We start from the raw sequence: 17,354 nt of genomic DNA on the forward strand, positions 1-17,354 counted from the left end.
AGCATCCCAAGCAGTTACAGAAGGCTAGAGACACCTAATTTGGTTTTATTACTACTGTAATATATTAGTTCCTACATAATATACATAACTCACATAACCATTTTCAACTTAACAAATCAATCTCTGTCTCATAATGGGAAATGTGATGTGCCTACAAATAGTCTCTTCAAATTAACTTAAAAAAAAATAGTATTCACATAGAATTACAGAATGTAATCCAAATAAATGCATCATGAAGGGATGCAATTCAGCCAGCAGTACAATAAAACAAATGCGTACTGTAGTCTATATTATGACCACAACTGCATAAATGTTAGAGTTCTCCACCAATTTAGCACTGAACTCCTGTTATACTGTTGCACTCACAATGAACAGATGAGGAAAAAAAAACACATTAAAATTGATGTGAAAAATCAGAGATTCTGGGCTACAGGGGTCTAGTAAACTCAATTCTTTCTAACACCACACCCACGGATTTTTTTCATTTTTATTTATTAGTCTTCAAATCTAACCAACACGGATTCAAGTGACACTACTTGAGACGATTTACGAGATTTTGTGCAGCTCTCTCTGGAGCCATAAATGGCTTTATACAACTTTTTTCACACGTGCAGCAGCACTCTCCAAGACCTCTAAATAGACTTTGATGTGTAAAATCTGTGGACCTCCCCTTTAGGAGCAATGAGCTCAATAAGACACATGATCACACATAGGACAGATAGTAGGCAGCAATGACCTTTTGACACTTTGTACTTTTCCAGTGTCCTTCTACATTGGCTTCACTAAATCATGCAGATGTTACAGTGTTAAACTAAATTGCTTCTCTGTACAAGTTGCTGGCAAATTACCTGTATGTCAAAAACACAAACTATTATTTGCCGTGAAATTTATCTGGTTTTGAGCGACACAGTGTATTACACAACTAGTTTCAGTTGTTTGTATTTGTGGAATAACTGACCAATTTACCACTGGTCCTGGAAAAACCTGGTGTGTACATTATGGCCTGAAACTGAACTTAAATCTACTATTTGTGTTGCTTGCTAGCATAAAGCCTCCAAGCAGTAAAAAAAAAAAAAACGACCAGCCTTTCAGCTGGTCGTTGCGTGATATTCTAGCTTCAGTATAACCAGCTGGCCAGCAGCTCCACCATCTCCTCATGGTAATGCCTTTACTCAGCTCCCCTACCAAACTCTCAGGCTGTACAAAACCTGAAAGATGGATTATATTTCTGTGCGTCAGCCACAGTGTACTCCAAGTGCCAAAGACAGAAATGTCTGCACATAGGTGCTTCAAATTTCAACAATATATCTATATCCTAACTCTAAATATCAACTGTAAATCCTAAATCCAAATCAAATTTGAATCCTTATAAAATTGTCTCTCCTTAAATCTCAAAGTTTAGCAACTTAGCCAAAACTACTACAAGGGCCATGCCAGTTGTTCAGTTTCAGCATCAACAAACTCGACTCCAGCAATATCACATTGATCACGAAGCTACATTGACATCAATTAATCTATCAGTAACATTACACCTTCAAGATAAAAAGATATTTACATAGTCAAGTCAGTGCCTGTGTCATAAAATATTAAATGAATTTACACTTGTAAACGTCCTGGATTTTGTTTTTCAAGAACGCATTAAAAATGTATGTACATTTCTTCTTAGTTGACACACAAAAGTGACTTCAACCTCATCTACTCACCAGTACAGAAGTTCTGAAAAAAGAGCAGAAAAATGTGCTTCAGGTGTGTCCAGCATTATCCACAAGCAATGGTTTTCTCTCACGAAGTACAGGAACCTAAAAAGAGACTAAAACATTGTTAAACTTAGTTTTGTAGGCTGTAGTTTCTACTGAGGGCAAATCAATTCAATTAAATTTCATTTATATAGCACTAAGTCATAACATTCATTATCTCAAGGCACTTTACAGAGTAAGGTCAAAATCTTACAATATTATAGAGAGAAACCCAACAGTTCCCACCATGCGCAAGCACTTGGAGACAGTGAAAAGGGAAAAACTCCCTTTTGAAAGGAAGAAACCTCCGACAAAAACGGACTCAGGGCAGGCAGCTCAAATGTACAGAGGAGCTGTTCTGGGAGCTGGTTCCACAGGAGAGGAGCCTGATAGCTGAAGGCTCTGCCTCCAATTCTACTCTTGGAAACTCTAGGACACAGTGTTCTATTGGTATAATAGGATACTATGAGGTCTTTAAGATACGATGAAGCTTGGTCATTAATGTCTTTGTAAGGAAAAGGGTTTTGAATTCTATGTTGGATTTTACAGGGAGTCTTTGCAGAGAAGCTAATATGGGAGAGATATAATCTCTTTTTCTATTTCCTATATTGCGTAGGTGGAAGAAGGCTGTCCTGGAAACTTGTTTTATGTGTGAGGCAAAGGACATGTCCTGGTTAAAAATGACTCAAAGGTTCCCTACAGTAGAACTGGAGGCTTAGGTAATACCGTCCAAAGTAACTATAACATTAGATGATGACTTTCTGAGGTGTTTAGGGCCAAGTACAATAACTTCAGTTTTGTCTGAATTTAGAAATAAAACATTACAGGTCATCCTTGCCTTTATGACTTGCCTGAAGTTTAACTATCTGATTAGTTTCATCTGGCTTCACAGATAAATACAGCTAGGTGTAATGGAAATTTGGGAATTTTTGTGATGCTTCCTGATAATACCGCATAAAGGAAGCATATATAGGGTGAAAAGCATCAGTTCTAGCACAGAACCCTGTGGAACTCCATGACTAGCTTTTTTGTGCATGGAAGAGTCATAGTTAACATGAACAAACTGGAATCTATCCAATAAATATGACTTAAACCAGCCTCTGGCGGTTCCTTCAATCTCAATGACTTGTCCAATCTCTGTGATAAAATCTTGTGATCAATCAGGCAGGACAAGTATAGAGACAAGTCCAATTTCTGAGGCCTTGAGAAGATCTTTGGTAACTTTCACCAGTGCTGTTTCTGTGCTATGATGTACTCTAAATCCTGACTGAAATTCTTCAAACATACTATTCCTATGCAAATAATCACAATTTTTTTTTTTTAGATTTGGATATACAGAAGGAGGTGATGAGTTTTTTTTCTGTAATAGTTACAATTTTATTATTAATATTGAATACTACAAGTTTCTGGCATTACAGAGTTATTAGACTATCTTTTCAGGCTAGGTGAAATTCTTCTAGATTGATGGAACGCCGCTTCCTTTCCAGCTTTCGTTATTTCTGCTTTAAATCACAAATTTCGAGCTAGCCTCCTCTGATTCACTATCTTCTTTTTCAGAGGGGGCAACATTGTCAAGTGTAATCAACATGCGAATTTATAGTATTAAATTAAATTTTGCTTACACACACGTTCAAAGACAAATTGTACTGGTGGGCTGTTAAAAGTGTCCATTTTGTTTTTTCAAAGAGGAGAACACATTGGTAATGTCAAATTCAAATTTCTGTCTACATGGATAGTAAAGTGGGAATTGAGCCTAATTTGCACACTGTACAATGGAACAATTCTTAATAATGATTCATCATGCGGTCAGGATAAAATACTGTCCCTTATTACCATTGGTTTTTTAACACCTCTCCTTCCTTGATATAGTACACTTTCAAATTCACTGGCAAAAGTTGCTCCGGTTCCCTTTGAAGGTGAACAAAATGAATCCACTGAGAAAACTGTCACCGAGAACATTGGTAAATGCTATGAACTAATGTTAACAGAGCAAATTTCAGAGATGTGAAATTCCCAACAAAAACAAACACAATGAGTATCTGAGCATTGATGGCCTGTGTTTTCTTTCTTTTTACTACCGGATTAATTTAAATTATGTACTTAACAAAAACAAGCGTCCTATTTGTTTTGTCATCTGTTAGCCTACACTCTTCACTATGCTAGCAAGCTGTTATGTGTTCTTGTGGGTTCACTGTGTTCTGTGTCCTTTCATGCTAGCTTTTCTTTTTTTTTTTAAATTGAAAATCTACTAACACACAACTGTACCAACTTTATGTGCGCCAAAAGAGCTTCAATGGATATATATAGACAGCAACGAAAATTACAATCATGGTATTTACCAGGTGACATGGTTGAGTCGGGTTACTTATCTAACCAGACAGCATTTTTAAAACAAGACCGAGGAAAGCAGCTAATGTATGTTGGCGCTAAAGCTAGGAACTAGCATACTTTGGCTTTATTTCACAAAGGGTAAATTTCTTTACTGGCCATTTTTTGTTGCCATGTTGGTTACTACAGTGAAGGCCTCAACTTACCGACGAATATCATGTCGTTGAAATTAAGTTTTATCGCTTCTTCGGGTCCCGAGACAGTCTTCCTAAACGTTTCGGCTAAACCGCTGCACTATCACATTTAGCATTTAACGAGGAGCGGGAGAGACACGGAGGAGAAGACGCGACCACTGCCAAACCCGAGTGAGCAGACTGAGACGGAACCCGTTTGGGCGGCTGACCGGCGCTTAAAATTACTTCCGCCACCCGGAAACACCGATTTGAAAATTTAAATATCTATTTAAATATTTAGTTTACCAAGTGCCGCGTTTATATTTCGGATTTGTATTGAATATTTAGATTGTCAAATATTTATATTTATGATTTAGATTAATCATATACAATACTGTTATATATTTTCAGATTTACATTTCTGGCTAAATACAACATTTTGTTGGAAAGATAAACCAGAATCTGAACAAATTTAAAAGGGCTGTATCAGTGCTCCGTACAAATCCACAGGTTGATTCATAAGTAATCTAATATCGATTCTTTGCTCCAACTTCTGAATATTTCAGTCTCCCAGCATCATCATAGTGAAACCTTGTTAAAGGAGGATGGGCCCTTCATTGACTGTGTGGTGGCCATTCATTGTTTTCAATAAAATAGACAGAATTAGTAAGGTGCGTAAATTAAGTATGAGTCTGTTTTGATTTTTTTTTTTTTTTTAACATAACTATGGGGTGCAGCCTCTCCTTACCTACAGGGCCAACTAGCCAACCATCCCCTAGAGGGGATTTACAGGCTAGATCCCTGTCAAGTCACTCTTCTGCTGTACATTGTCTTAACTGTGAACCGTGTAACTCTGAGAATGGGGGCTTGAACTGAAACGGTCTAATTGAAGAGTTTCGCTTTATTTTCTGATTAAATAGAACCTTCTTTTTTTTAGAATCACTGATCATTAACCAATAATTTGCATAAAACACTTAAAACTGATTAAATCGTTATCCAGAATAGCTAAAACATTAAAAAAGTCTTCTTAGAAGCACTGTAGGCTACCAACGTAATATTCATTCCACTTCTGATTTGCTTGTTGTTAAGAATAAATGCACTATATCGTTATGTATTTACAACTCCATGTTGTTTGATTTATCAAAAACCATGAATACAATTCACAATGAGTGCAGTACTTTTACACAGGTTAACTTCTGTTTGCAAGGTCTAAAGGTCTAAAGAGTGAGAATCCCAGTCTATCATGATGGGTGTACTGCAGGGATCCATTTTAGACCCTGTCTTGTTCACAGTATCTATGAATAGCATTGTCTCTTCCATTTGTGATTGTTAAATTTATCTTTATCCAGACAAAACTATTTTACTCTGTTTCTGTTTCTATTCAGTAAACCACAAAAAAAAAAAAAACTTTTAATGCAATGCAACACACTCTTACCTTACCTAATGTAAAAAACGCACAATTAATACTGTTATCAAGATTCAGAAATCTGTTTCTACATCTCCTTTATGACCCAGTTTAATATTGAAAGATTTCAGATATCTTGAAAATCTAAATGATGGGAAGTTTAAGCCTCTTTTTGAGTTGTAGAAAAAGGATTGTTGAAGAAGTTCTGGATTACGGGGATGCCATCTATCAACGTGCTGGTGTTTGCACTCTTAGACTCTTATTCAGTTTATCATTTACTACTGCAGCTGGAGCTGCTGCTGTACAGCAGCTACAGCTGAAGTTTTTATGATATTGTCAGTTGACCTTAGCAATCTGGCCTATACCTAATAGTAATCACTGTTTTTTTTTTTATTATTATTTATCTACAAAGGCCTTATTGAAACATTTCCATCTTATACTTAGTTTCACTGCTCTGAAATTCTGGCCCTTACTTAACCTCTTTCTGAATAGTACTGCATAACTGCACTGAATTGTATTAAAAAGTATTTTAAAAAGTTAATATGTATTTTATTTCTTATATTGTAATAAGTAATGTGATTGATTTTATAAAAATGCTGTCGTCTTTTTTTTTTTTTTACAGACAGCACAATATTACAAACCTTGGTCTTATTTTGATCCAATGTTGCACATTTTTTGTTTGTTTGTTTGTTTTTTCTTCTTGAACACATACAGTATGTTTACTAACAAATTGAGAAATGAACCAAGCTTAACAACAATATTTTCGAGGAGTTTTACATTTTTTTTAATTCATAGAAGAAACTTTATATGTCTGTGGGCTGCATTTTCCGAATGAAAATCTCTGTAACAAACAGAATGAAAGTCGTCTGTCAGCTCAGTTCAACCATCAATGAGAAGTAATGTCTTGGGAAATTAATTTAAAAGCAGAATTGTACTGGAATTTATCAGTCCTTCATAAGAAATAACGAGGCTCAAGATTATAATTTCACAATCAATGGCAGTTAAACATCGACATAAAAAATTTAAAAACCATACATCGAAAGTACAATAATAATTAGTATTATTACTGTTTCCTTTCTCTCCGCCACTTTCTTTTGTCAGTGATGCTGATAATCAGGTGGGTGAAAGTTCAAATAGGTTATTACAAATTGTCTTTGCATATAAACAGCTTTTTTTAATTGGTTGGTTGGTTTGCTACTGTGGCCAAATGTGCTAAGATATTTTGACCAGGAGATGGCGCCTTATGCTCAGCCCTCCTGCAGATAGAACAAGTGTAGCAGATAGGAATGAATGAAAAGAAAGGCAATGTGCTGCAGTATAAGCTTTTATAATATGAGCATGGACCTCACTGTTAATAGTTTCTGTAAATCTCTCACAGTGTAAACGCACGACCATCTACGTCCATTATCTTGTTGGACTCAAGTAAGCGAAAATGTGCCATGCCCTAACACCTCAAGCAGTCACCAGAACGATGCCCCACGTCCTGCAGGCGCTGCATCATGGTACATGTAGTCCAACACTCCATCCTGTTACACCCTCCACACATCTCACTGAGCCTTATTTTCCTGCAGCACGACTTAAGGTCAACGTTAATGACGTTAACAAAAAGACGCTCACTCTTTCTCGTTACCGGAGGAGGCAAATCTGTCTCCTTCCTCCATAAGAAATGAACAGAAACACAGACGGAGACGTGGCCATTGTGGCCCATTAAATGACCTCTGCATTGTGTCCGCAGCGTTTGTGTACTGCAGGTTTGTGTGCACTTCACGCAAGAGGCTCCAGTTTGTGGTACAGCCTGCGTAGTAAACATCAAGACGTGTGCGTACTGTAGCTATTTCATGTGTAGCTTTTCATTGCCTGTGTATATTTGCAATGCAATAGCCTAGATAAATATATAGATAGATTGATAGATAGATAAGTAAGTCAAAATTATTATGTCATTGGCAAATTATAATTTACGATAGGTATTTTTATTTTTGCCATCCCTAATTTCTCATCTTTTTTTTTATGTTGAACATTGGAGCAGATGTAGGATTTAACTGAAATTGTTCAAAATGGCAAAGAGACTTCAAGGCCAAATTTGCACTTGGGTACTATTGATTCATTTATATTTCGGCAACCAGTAAGTCGGTTAGGTTCATTTGCGTTAATCATGACAGGCTGAAACAAATGTACTTCATTTTCAACCCACTGTCTCACCCTGTTTCATTAACTCCCTTGCATTTTCTCACACACGCACTGCGTCTCCATAGTGGAATGTGTAGTGCTGTTACTGCCACAGGCCAAACTTAATGTACACATTAACCTCTCCATCTTCATCGTGGCTGCGTCCAAGTCACTCCATTTGCCTTCCTCAGCAGGACGATGGCTTTGCTGAGTCACTGCAGCTGGCAACATCACCAGCCAACACACCCACTAAGATAAACACATGCACACTTCAGATCCACCGTACCGTGATTTAGCATACACTTTTATTCTATCATATCTTTAAAGACCCTATCCATATTATTAGAACATTTTAGCCTTTCTATTAGACGATTTAAGTTGTTTATGTTTATATTTTATATTTCCACACATTTCACTGTTTGGTTTTCCTCTCTTAGTTAAATCCAAATTGCAAAAAGAGTAGTTAGGCTATCGACTGCACAACATAGTGCAGTGTGTATTTATGTCGTGTCTAAACTGGTTTACATTTGTCTCTGTGGACTGGACAGCTTAAAAAGAGAGTGAGCACAGTCGCCCACTGCGCTGCTTGCATGGCTTTGTTCATTCAACCACAGTATCCATATTCATTAGCCAGAGATTCACTGCTCTGCAGACCAAACACTGCAGGCTACTTTTCTGCACATGCAGCCAGTTTGCTTGTTTATTAATTTGTTTGTATAACTCAAATGAGCCAAAATTCAGGAGGACAAGTCCACGTTTTTATGAAAGCTCATGGGAATATGTGACTGTACGCATTTTAAAAGTGTGGGTGTTTGTGTTTTTTGTTAAAATGTTGGTCTTCCACGGATCTGCGTTCTTACCAGTAAAATGTCAGAGAGGACTTAGACACACATTTGCGGGACTGCATCATCAAATCAGTAGCCACAGTCAGCTGTGCTGTCTGTGGCATATGAGAGGACACACCCCCACACATCCTTAACTCCATTCTGGGCACCCCACTGTTTAGACCCTTCTGTGTTTGCTAAGTATATAAGGCTGTTGCCATAGAGACTATTCCCCAAATAGCAGTAACCATAGAAACAATTTTGTCTGTCTCCTGGAGAGGATAAAATAAAATAAAAACGGCATGTGGCATTTTCGCAAGCATTTTCTTTTTTACATGAACTCTTGAACCTCTATCACCACTATCTCCCATCTCTGGATGCAAAATGAAAGCCACAACTGGAGAGACAAGACTTCATTAGCATTATATACTTTAATAGCAGCGTCAGTATAAAGATACAAAGATGCACAGACAAGTGACCCCTTAGGAAACTACTTAGCTGACTGTCTGAGTAGATGACTGCATAAAAGTATTGATTATCAATGCTGCATTTTATCTGGGCCAGCATGACTTATGTCTCTATTGTGTTTTTTTCCTACAAACTCACCCACTGGGATACAATAAATCTACTTAGCCACTCTATTAAATTATGTTGCATCTGGAGGCCTCCTTTCACAAGGGACTGTGTGGACCATCTGCGACCATGGCTTTCAACAAGGACAAATGAGGCGTCATTGCTGTGCAGGTCATTCTGTCTCTCATCTCTGCAGGGAACAAGCCTTTCTGAGTGCTTGTCAGTGAAGAGAAAGAAGAGGGATGTGAGCATGTGTGATAGGGGAGAGCAGCAGAGTCAGTCCTGCCCTCACTGATGTTAACAGATGAACTCTTTCTCCCTCTTACTGATCCATTCTTTTCCCATTCCTCTGGAGTGTTGCATTGACCCATTTTTAACTCTCCTGATATAAAAATCTCCTCTTTAAAAAAAAAGTTAAATTCTACTAATTAAGGCTTTCATTACGTAAGGCTATACTTCAATTAAAATCTGCGTTATTCATGACACAGTATTTAAAAGATACAGATGAACTTTGTAGTTGCCATTTTTAATAAAAACCTCAAAAAACACTATTATCTAAATTCATTATATTATAATGTGTTTTTACTAATTCCCTACAGTCAATTTGTTTGCAATAAGTTACCAATTACACTGTAATACACTTCTTCAAAGACACACACACACACACAAATGCCCGCAAGGCAGGAAATTCAAAATGTATTTTTAAGAAAGAAAACTTTATTAGTGATTTATAAACAAAACACATTACCACTGTATCCATTTAGGTAAAATAAAAAAGTCAGAAAATAAATGAAATAAATGAAATTCACTACTTCACTGTTACAATTGATGAGCGGGTGTACAAAAAGGGTTTTACAACAGATCTGGGCTGATCCATTTCGGACAGCACGTTGCCACCATAGTTCACCACCATACATTGGGAAAAAAATGACAGCATGAACGCTCACTAAACACAAGCATACACTACATATACCTTTTTTTTTTTTTTTTTTTTTTTTTTTTTAAACACTGGTGTATTTTTTTCTGTCTTTTTTCTTTTTGTTAAGAGTGAAAGGGAAGTGATAGCTCATCATAGGATCATACATATTTCAGTTACAATATTACAGTGTTAGTTAGATCGTCATGTCAAAGCCAGACACAGAGTGATTTTTTTTCCTTTTTTTTCTTGCTCTGCTTATTCTCAAAAGCAAAAATCATAGTTGGTAAAAGAAAAAAATAATAAAACTTGCTTTGAAGGTATCACACTATAGCATTTACAAATATTTAAAGAGGTTTAGTGGATGCCATACAACATCTGTGGAGCATGAAGATTGTAGTACGTAGATGTTTGGCAAAGACAGAAGTACATACAAATATCTCCTGTGCGAATAATAAAGAAAAATGATAATACAAAAGAATAAAATCATAGCCATCTATCTATTTATATATATATTTCTCTATATAGTATGTGTTTCCTTAGAGCAGTACATGCAGCAGCCACTTAATGCAGTGACATCATACTGAGCCGCAAAACTTTGGGGACGTGGCAACAAGTTACAGGCAAGGGAGGGGAACCAACAGAAGCAGGTCTTGAGGCATGTGTGTGCCCCTTTTTCAAAACCTCCTGAGAGAGGATTGGTGGGATATAGCTGTGGGATGGGAATCCCTAGATGCCCATATTTTTAGCAGGTTTCAATTACTAATGTAGAGACAATCTATGAAAAGTCTACGCTACATTTACAGCGTACATAAAAGCTAATATGTGACTCAACGATCCTAAACAATCAATGTGGAGAACAACTTCCTTCTTCTCTTGTACAAGGAGGGGGAGGGCCAGCCCACGGCACCTGTCTCCTCACTTTATCCCAGTCCTCCACCCCTGTAATCTGCCCCATCCCACCTGGTCCCCTCTCATCAGTGGCTACAAACAGGAAATGATAAGCGTACTGTAGTATTCACAAGTTAAAAGCACTGAACCGTTTTGCACTTACAGAGACGTCCGACAAGAGTTCAGGGTGTAGAGCCCCGACTGGGCTTCCCCAGGCCTTATCCACATTACTCCATGCTGTTCTCAGCACACCACAATGTTCAGAGCAGGCCATTCCCAGGGATCAATCCTGAGCAGGGGGTCAGAGCGGGGGTTAGGGGCAGCGTCTTGAGGATAGATTGGGTTAGATGGGCATTACACGCAAAAAGCAGTTAAAGCTATGAGGAATAATATAAAAAAAATCCAGAGTGTGTAATAACAAATCTCTTTAGAGAATGAATGAAAACAGAATAACTTCACAAACTTCATCATCACATGAAGAGGCAGTAAGTGGGATGGGTGACTGTGGGGAAAAAGGCAGTTGGGGGAGGAGAAGATGGCTCGTGGCAGCTTGGGGCTAGTACAAGCAGGTGAGCAGTTGTAAACTCAAGGTATCAGGTAAGGACTGGTTGCTACCAAACATTCAAAGCAGAAAGCATTAGGCTTTTGCTGCGGCAGGGGGAGAAGAGAAGGTGTTATCAAAATCTCGAGACACTCCTTATATTCTGTATTCGGTTTCATCAGAGTCCACTGACTGAAAGCGTAGTCACAAGCCAGCTCAGCTGGACTCTGCCCTCTGTGATCCTCAGGAGAATGTGAGGTATCTTCCCATCTCTCCATCTTTCTGGTGCTCTCTGCATTCCTCAGATGGGCTTCTGGCTGGAGATGAAGCTCTCTGTGTCCTTCAAATGCAGTGAGCTATTACAGAGTGACTGCAAAGGATGCTGGTTCCATCCTGAGAGAGTTGATGTACACATGTGCACCGCATAGAGGACTGTGCAGGGAAAATAGCTTGCAGTGTCTACTTTCAAGCACATCTCTAATGTCACTTGTTTTTCGCTCCTTTTTTTTATTTATCTCCTTCTCTCTAGGTCTCAAGTGCTTTCCGTGTCCACTTAGCCACGGTAAGTGAGTGTTTATTTTTGTTTGCATGTTTGACTGTGTGAGCATGCGTGTGTGTGCATGTGGTTTCATTGAGATCTCAGGAAAGACTGTTGGTAATTACCAGAGGAATCTGCAGCTGTGTCATGTTAGCCTTAGTTTCAGTGACTCTTGTCAGTGATATTTACAAGTAGTGTGTGTCCAGCTCCAGATCGCATATATCTGTGTCAATCTTCTGTGTCTTTCTTCTTTTCCTTGGCTGGCACAGAGCTTTTTGTTTTTCTTGTACAAAGCATTTGTCTTCTCTCAGAAGAATGGTTTACACATTATAGTTGGGGAGGGGGTAAGACAGAGGTGCCAACGGGCCCAGTGGGTTAAAGGAGAAAGAATTCAAGACGAGGGCAAAGAGAGGTCCTTCCTTACTGGAAAGGACAACTGACATGAGTTGACTCAGGGTGTGTAGGCACATAGGGGCTTGGAGCAAAATCAATCATTTTATTGTTTATCAAGGCAAGATCAACGATTTACCTCAGCAAGGGACTGAAGGTAAAAAAAAAAAATCTTGGTAAGGCCAGGTTCTTAACAGAAAGAGCTTTAAAATGTTATCAGTAAAAATAGGAAATTAAATACAATGGAAAATCTATGGTAGTTTTCACATTTTCTTTTTGCCCAGTGGACTTTGGTTGGTACCTCTGTTTTAACAACGCCCTTTTCTTCTTTGCTATTTTTTCTTTCTGCTCCTCTACTCATCTCCATCATCCTTCCCCTTATCCTTCTTGTCTTTCTTCTCCTTCTTCTTCTTTTTCTTCTTCTTGGCCTCCTCTTTCTTTCCAAAGGTGATGAAGTCGCTCTTGTCGTCCTCTCCTCCCTGGTTTTGTCTGATGGATATTATGGCGGGGGAGCCAGGGATGATGAAGGCTTCTGGGGGAACCTCACCAGGTTTCAGGTGTTGTGGGGGTGCACCAGGACCACCGGGGCCATAGCGAAAGTGCCAGCTGTTGCTGTCTACACCAGCACCCATTGGGGGCGACACCTCTCCCCCTTCGCCATCTGAAAGAAACAGATAGAGAACGATGATAGGCTATTATTTGCCACTTATTTGCTTCAAACAGATGGGGTTATTGACTAAAACCAAATGCTAGGACTTTCTTACTCAAAGACGTTATCAAGTATGCCAGCTTTATATTATATTATAAAGTAACAAACTACAAATTACGGCAAGCAACCACATATTATTCATTGGCAAAATTCTTCAGACACACTGGGTGAGATTTACCAAGCCTTTTGCATCTCATTTGTGACGCATTCTGCACCTAAATGAATGTCATGAACGCTATTTATGAAACAGGCACACCGGCTTGGAAGCACAATTTGCCTGTCATCTGAGGTTGTGTCCCTCCTTCGTGGATGCAAGTTTAAGGGAGCTTTGAACAAATAACCGAAGAGGATATGATAAGGGAGAATGGTATTGCACATCCTGCTGTATCTTCAAACATTCGCTCAAATTACAGGGTCAGTTTGTGTGGAAAATGATGTGTCTCTTAAGAACATTAGGTGCTGCAAATTAAATGAAAAGTACAGTGCAAATGTGCCCTGTGCGTTTATATACATAAATCCGGCCTACTGTTTCAAAAGTTTGACTTCAAGGAGTGTTCCCTGGTCTCTACAGCAGCCACTGTAAAAACCTTAATAGGTTAACAATGAGTGGCGTTCTATGAGAAACAGCCGTGACATGTTAAAAAAGGCGGGAGGTGGTGGAACTTGATGGGAGGTTTCCAAGAAGAGACTTCTAAGTGGGCAGTGAATCAAAGGCTCCCTCCTGGCCAAAGCTAACATCCGTGGCACTGTTTGATGAAACAGTAAACGCTTCATCATTATGTTAAAGGCTGAGAAAGGTCATGAATTAAAGCTGTGTTATTTCAGTGAAATTTAACTCAACTGTTTTGCAAGAAAAGCAACATTTTGCTTTTATCAGATACAGTATTTGCTGCTGTACGTAGCCCCCATACGTTTACGCCGATGTTTGCTTAGGGCAAATTTTAATGTTTAGGAGGTTAAACCTGTAGCTACACTCTCTCTGAGGTGACTTGGTCTAACTGTGGAAGCAAATTTCCACCTGTAAATTAATAGACAGGCCTTTCCTCACTGCCACAAGTCTTCTACTCTCAACCAAGAGAGGTAGATGGTACAGAAGACTGTTAAAATGATGGCAACATGCACATAACTCCTTGCTGAAAAGGACACTGGTAAGAACAGTGGACACAAACAAAACAAGTCATTATTAAGTAACTGGCAGGTGTAACTGCATTTAGGAGGTAACAGACAGGAAATCTGTCTACACCTTTATTTCTTACTATGTGCAGTATATAACAAACTTAAAGACAGTCTACCAGCAAAAGACCCTGTCACTTTGGTTCTTTCCTTACGGCAGTGACCTACTTGCCATACTTGCCTCACTTATTCATTTTATTTCTCTGACTCTTTCTCTGAGTTCTTTCCAAAAGGGGAGATTAAATGAACAGGGCTCCATCCAACCAGAAGGAATAGTGTCTGGAAGAGGAAGCCTGACCTCATGTAATACCCAGGGCAGAGGATACCAGCTTCCAATATTATCTTACCCCTTTCTTACCCAGCCAGGTCCAAAATATACTCTGCACTAGATTTTTGGTTTATGTTTTCTTCACGTTGCATCTCTTACAAAAAACGAACTGTCATCCTAAATGTCTCTCGACAAAGAGACTGCAGACATAATTCTGACTAAACTATGAATGTGCTGTGCGATGTAAGCTGAAATGAGTCCGGTCATGAGCGATACAACAAGTAGTGGTTAATGTGATGATAGGGACAGGCTGATACACCTACATTCTCCATTACATCAGCGAGAAACACCAAGAGTCTCACGTGACGTTAACGTGTTTGTGTTTGGCTGTTAAAATACTGAATTGGTTTCTTATACAGGTGCAGCATGATGAATAATGAAAAGTAATTTAGCCATAAATAACAAGCATTAATAAGATTTAATATGTGGAGATGATGGACTCTATTACTCCCCTTTTTCAAATACGATGGACTCCAATCTTATTCCCTCTTTATTTTTTATCTTTGCTTTTAATTCATATTGTGCTAACTCTTCCTACTTGTTTTACCTTCCATATTTTTCACCATTTTGAATTAGTAACTCTCAGTGAGTTCTGCTCACAGTGACAGAGCGATAGAGTAAATCCATAGCAAACACAATGTCTCCTGCTTGGCATACAATGCTAATCAGCCATAGAGGCTGCTGCAAAGCTCCTTCTTCTGCAGGGAAAATGCCAAAGATGAAGCAGAAAATGGAATTTCATTTCATTTCATTTTTTTATGTGTGAACTAAAATGCACATTAGCTCAAGAAGGGTATTAAGAATACCTTGTCTGAATTAGAGCTGCAATGATTAGCTGATTAATCCATTAGTTGATGGAATGAAAGTTAGTCTGAAACTACTTTAATAATCGATTAATCATTTAAGTCATTTTTCAAGCAAAAATTACAAACACTCTCAGGATCCAGCTTCTCGAGTGTGAAGATTTACCAATTTTTCCTGTTGTATAAAACTGAACATGGAACACCTTTGGGTGTTGGACTGTTGGACTGTTGCAATGACTGTTGCAATGTTTTGCCCAATGCAATGTTTTGCATTGGGCTTTAGGAAGTTTTTTCAATCTTTTCTTATATTTTATAGACCAAATGATTCATTTCGAAATAACAACCAGATCCTTCAAGAAGAGAAATAATCATTAGATGCAAGCCTAGTGTGATATGTCATGTTTAACATGTTTCAATCCCTTGTATATATTTGAAAAATCACACTGGGACCGCCGTACAAGAATTAAGTGGGTCATGCTTTTGACTTGTTTCACATCACTATTCCCAAAAAAGCTCTCATGCTTTCACTGACTGCAACAACAGTCAGCCTAGGACAGGACAGCCTAAATCCAGTCACTGCTTCCTCCACATGAAGACACAGAGACAGCTAGAGTCACATTAATTTACGAGGCAAGAGTATTCCCCCAGTTGATAAGTCCTCATCTGACTCCCCCAGCAGAAACGTGACCCTGATTCTATAATCCCAAAAGAAAAACAGAAGAGAAGAAAAAAAAGTGTCCACTCTCTTGCCTCTAAGAAATTACCCGTCTAACCCAAAGTGGGAACTTGATGAGACAGCGGTGCGCCCATGCAAAAACTTACATTCATAAACAAAACAACACCCTGGAGAGTGATGAGTTATGGTGAGAGCAGACAAATGGAAAAGGGTGTGGCAGGGCAGGGTAACTCTATTAAAAATGTCTTAAAAAAATAAATAAATAGTGTTGTCTGGCTGTGGTAAACTCTGGTGCAACTTAAAAGCTAATATCATATCAGTCTTCACTGCTCTGGAAGATTTTTTTTGTATTTTCTCTTCAATATTTCTAAGATATGTCATTTTGATGATACTGACAACAGTGATTATGTGTGAAGTGACCTGAGAACGGAAACTATAATACACCTGTAACCTCTATATTTACCCCTTTGGTGTACCTTCTAACATGTTTCTTTACATCTTCTCTCACTTCATTTTCTCTTTGCCTTTTCTCTCCTTCTCTTCCTTCATGACAGACTCACCTCACCCACCAACTGATCTGCACACAACCACTTCTTCTGTCTGATTTGTCGATGGCTGTTGCAGAGCAAAACTTCCCCTCTTATCTCCTCTGTTCCTCTTGCACAACTTCCGTCCTTCTCGTTTCTCTGCAAACCTCTCTCTCTGTCTATCTTGTATTTCCTCTGACCTTTCATCTAATCTAGCGTGAAAACTCAGCCAGCCAACAACCGTCCCTTCCGGTTATTGACAAGAGTCTTAATCATGCCTATCAATGTTTATGGTAGCATTAATGTGATAGGGTATTAAACAGCTTGTCCATCAATGATAACTACCAGGTACATTAGAGACAAGGAAGGTTTCTTAGTTCCGTAGTGATGACTGTTGCCTCCAGCTCTATTACATGTTAAACCCTCTGTATATGAAATACTAGAGTGACTGAAGCCACTGTAATCAGTAATTTTGGATTATAGCCTGTGATTTTTCTTGTATCTTCCCCTGAGTTTGATCTCTGGAGTCTTTACTCCTCTGTGAATGTCCCTTTGCAACCCTGTGATGCTCAAGGTTTTCACAGCCACTTAAAATCACCCAAGCTCCATTTTGCCATGTCTGCTTAATTCATCCCCTTGTCTCACCCTACCATCGGC

General features: G+C 38.6%; 2 protein-coding genes across 8 annotated transcripts in view; both read right to left on the bottom strand.

Moving 5' to 3' along the window:
• Positions 1 to 4,433, bottom strand: part of LOC120785775 (protocadherin gamma-C5-like) — a 230,444-nt gene extending 226,011 nt beyond the window's left edge. For both annotated transcript variants that reach the window (XM_040120698.1, XM_040120705.1), the window contains exons 1-2: positions 4,271 to 4,433; positions 1,704 to 1,810 (exon numbers count right to left, since the gene is read on the bottom strand). In XM_040120698.1, the coding sequence (XP_039976632.1) occupies positions 1,704 to 1,759 (56 nt within the window). In that variant the 5' untranslated portion in view covers positions 1,760 to 1,810; positions 4,271 to 4,433. The remainder of the gene's footprint in view (positions 1 to 1,703; positions 1,811 to 4,270) is intronic.
• A 5,746-nt stretch (positions 4,434 to 10,179) lies between these two features.
• Positions 10,180 to 17,354, bottom strand: part of LOC120785774 (protocadherin alpha-C2-like) — a 91,570-nt gene continuing 84,395 nt past the window's right edge. For all 6 annotated transcript variants that reach the window (XM_040120685.1, XM_040120687.1, XM_040120686.1 and 3 more), the window contains one exon: positions 10,180 to 13,142. In XM_040120685.1, coding sequence (XP_039976619.1) covers positions 12,835 to 13,142 — 308 coding nt within the window. In that variant the 3' untranslated portion in view covers positions 10,180 to 12,834. The remainder of the gene's footprint in view (positions 13,143 to 17,354) is intronic.

This window comes from Xiphias gladius, chromosome 23, assembly GCF_016859285.1.
Source record: "Xiphias gladius isolate SHS-SW01 ecotype Sanya breed wild chromosome 23, ASM1685928v1, whole genome shotgun sequence".
NCBI classification, from domain to species: domain Eukaryota; kingdom Metazoa; phylum Chordata; class Actinopteri; order Istiophoriformes; family Xiphiidae; genus Xiphias; species Xiphias gladius.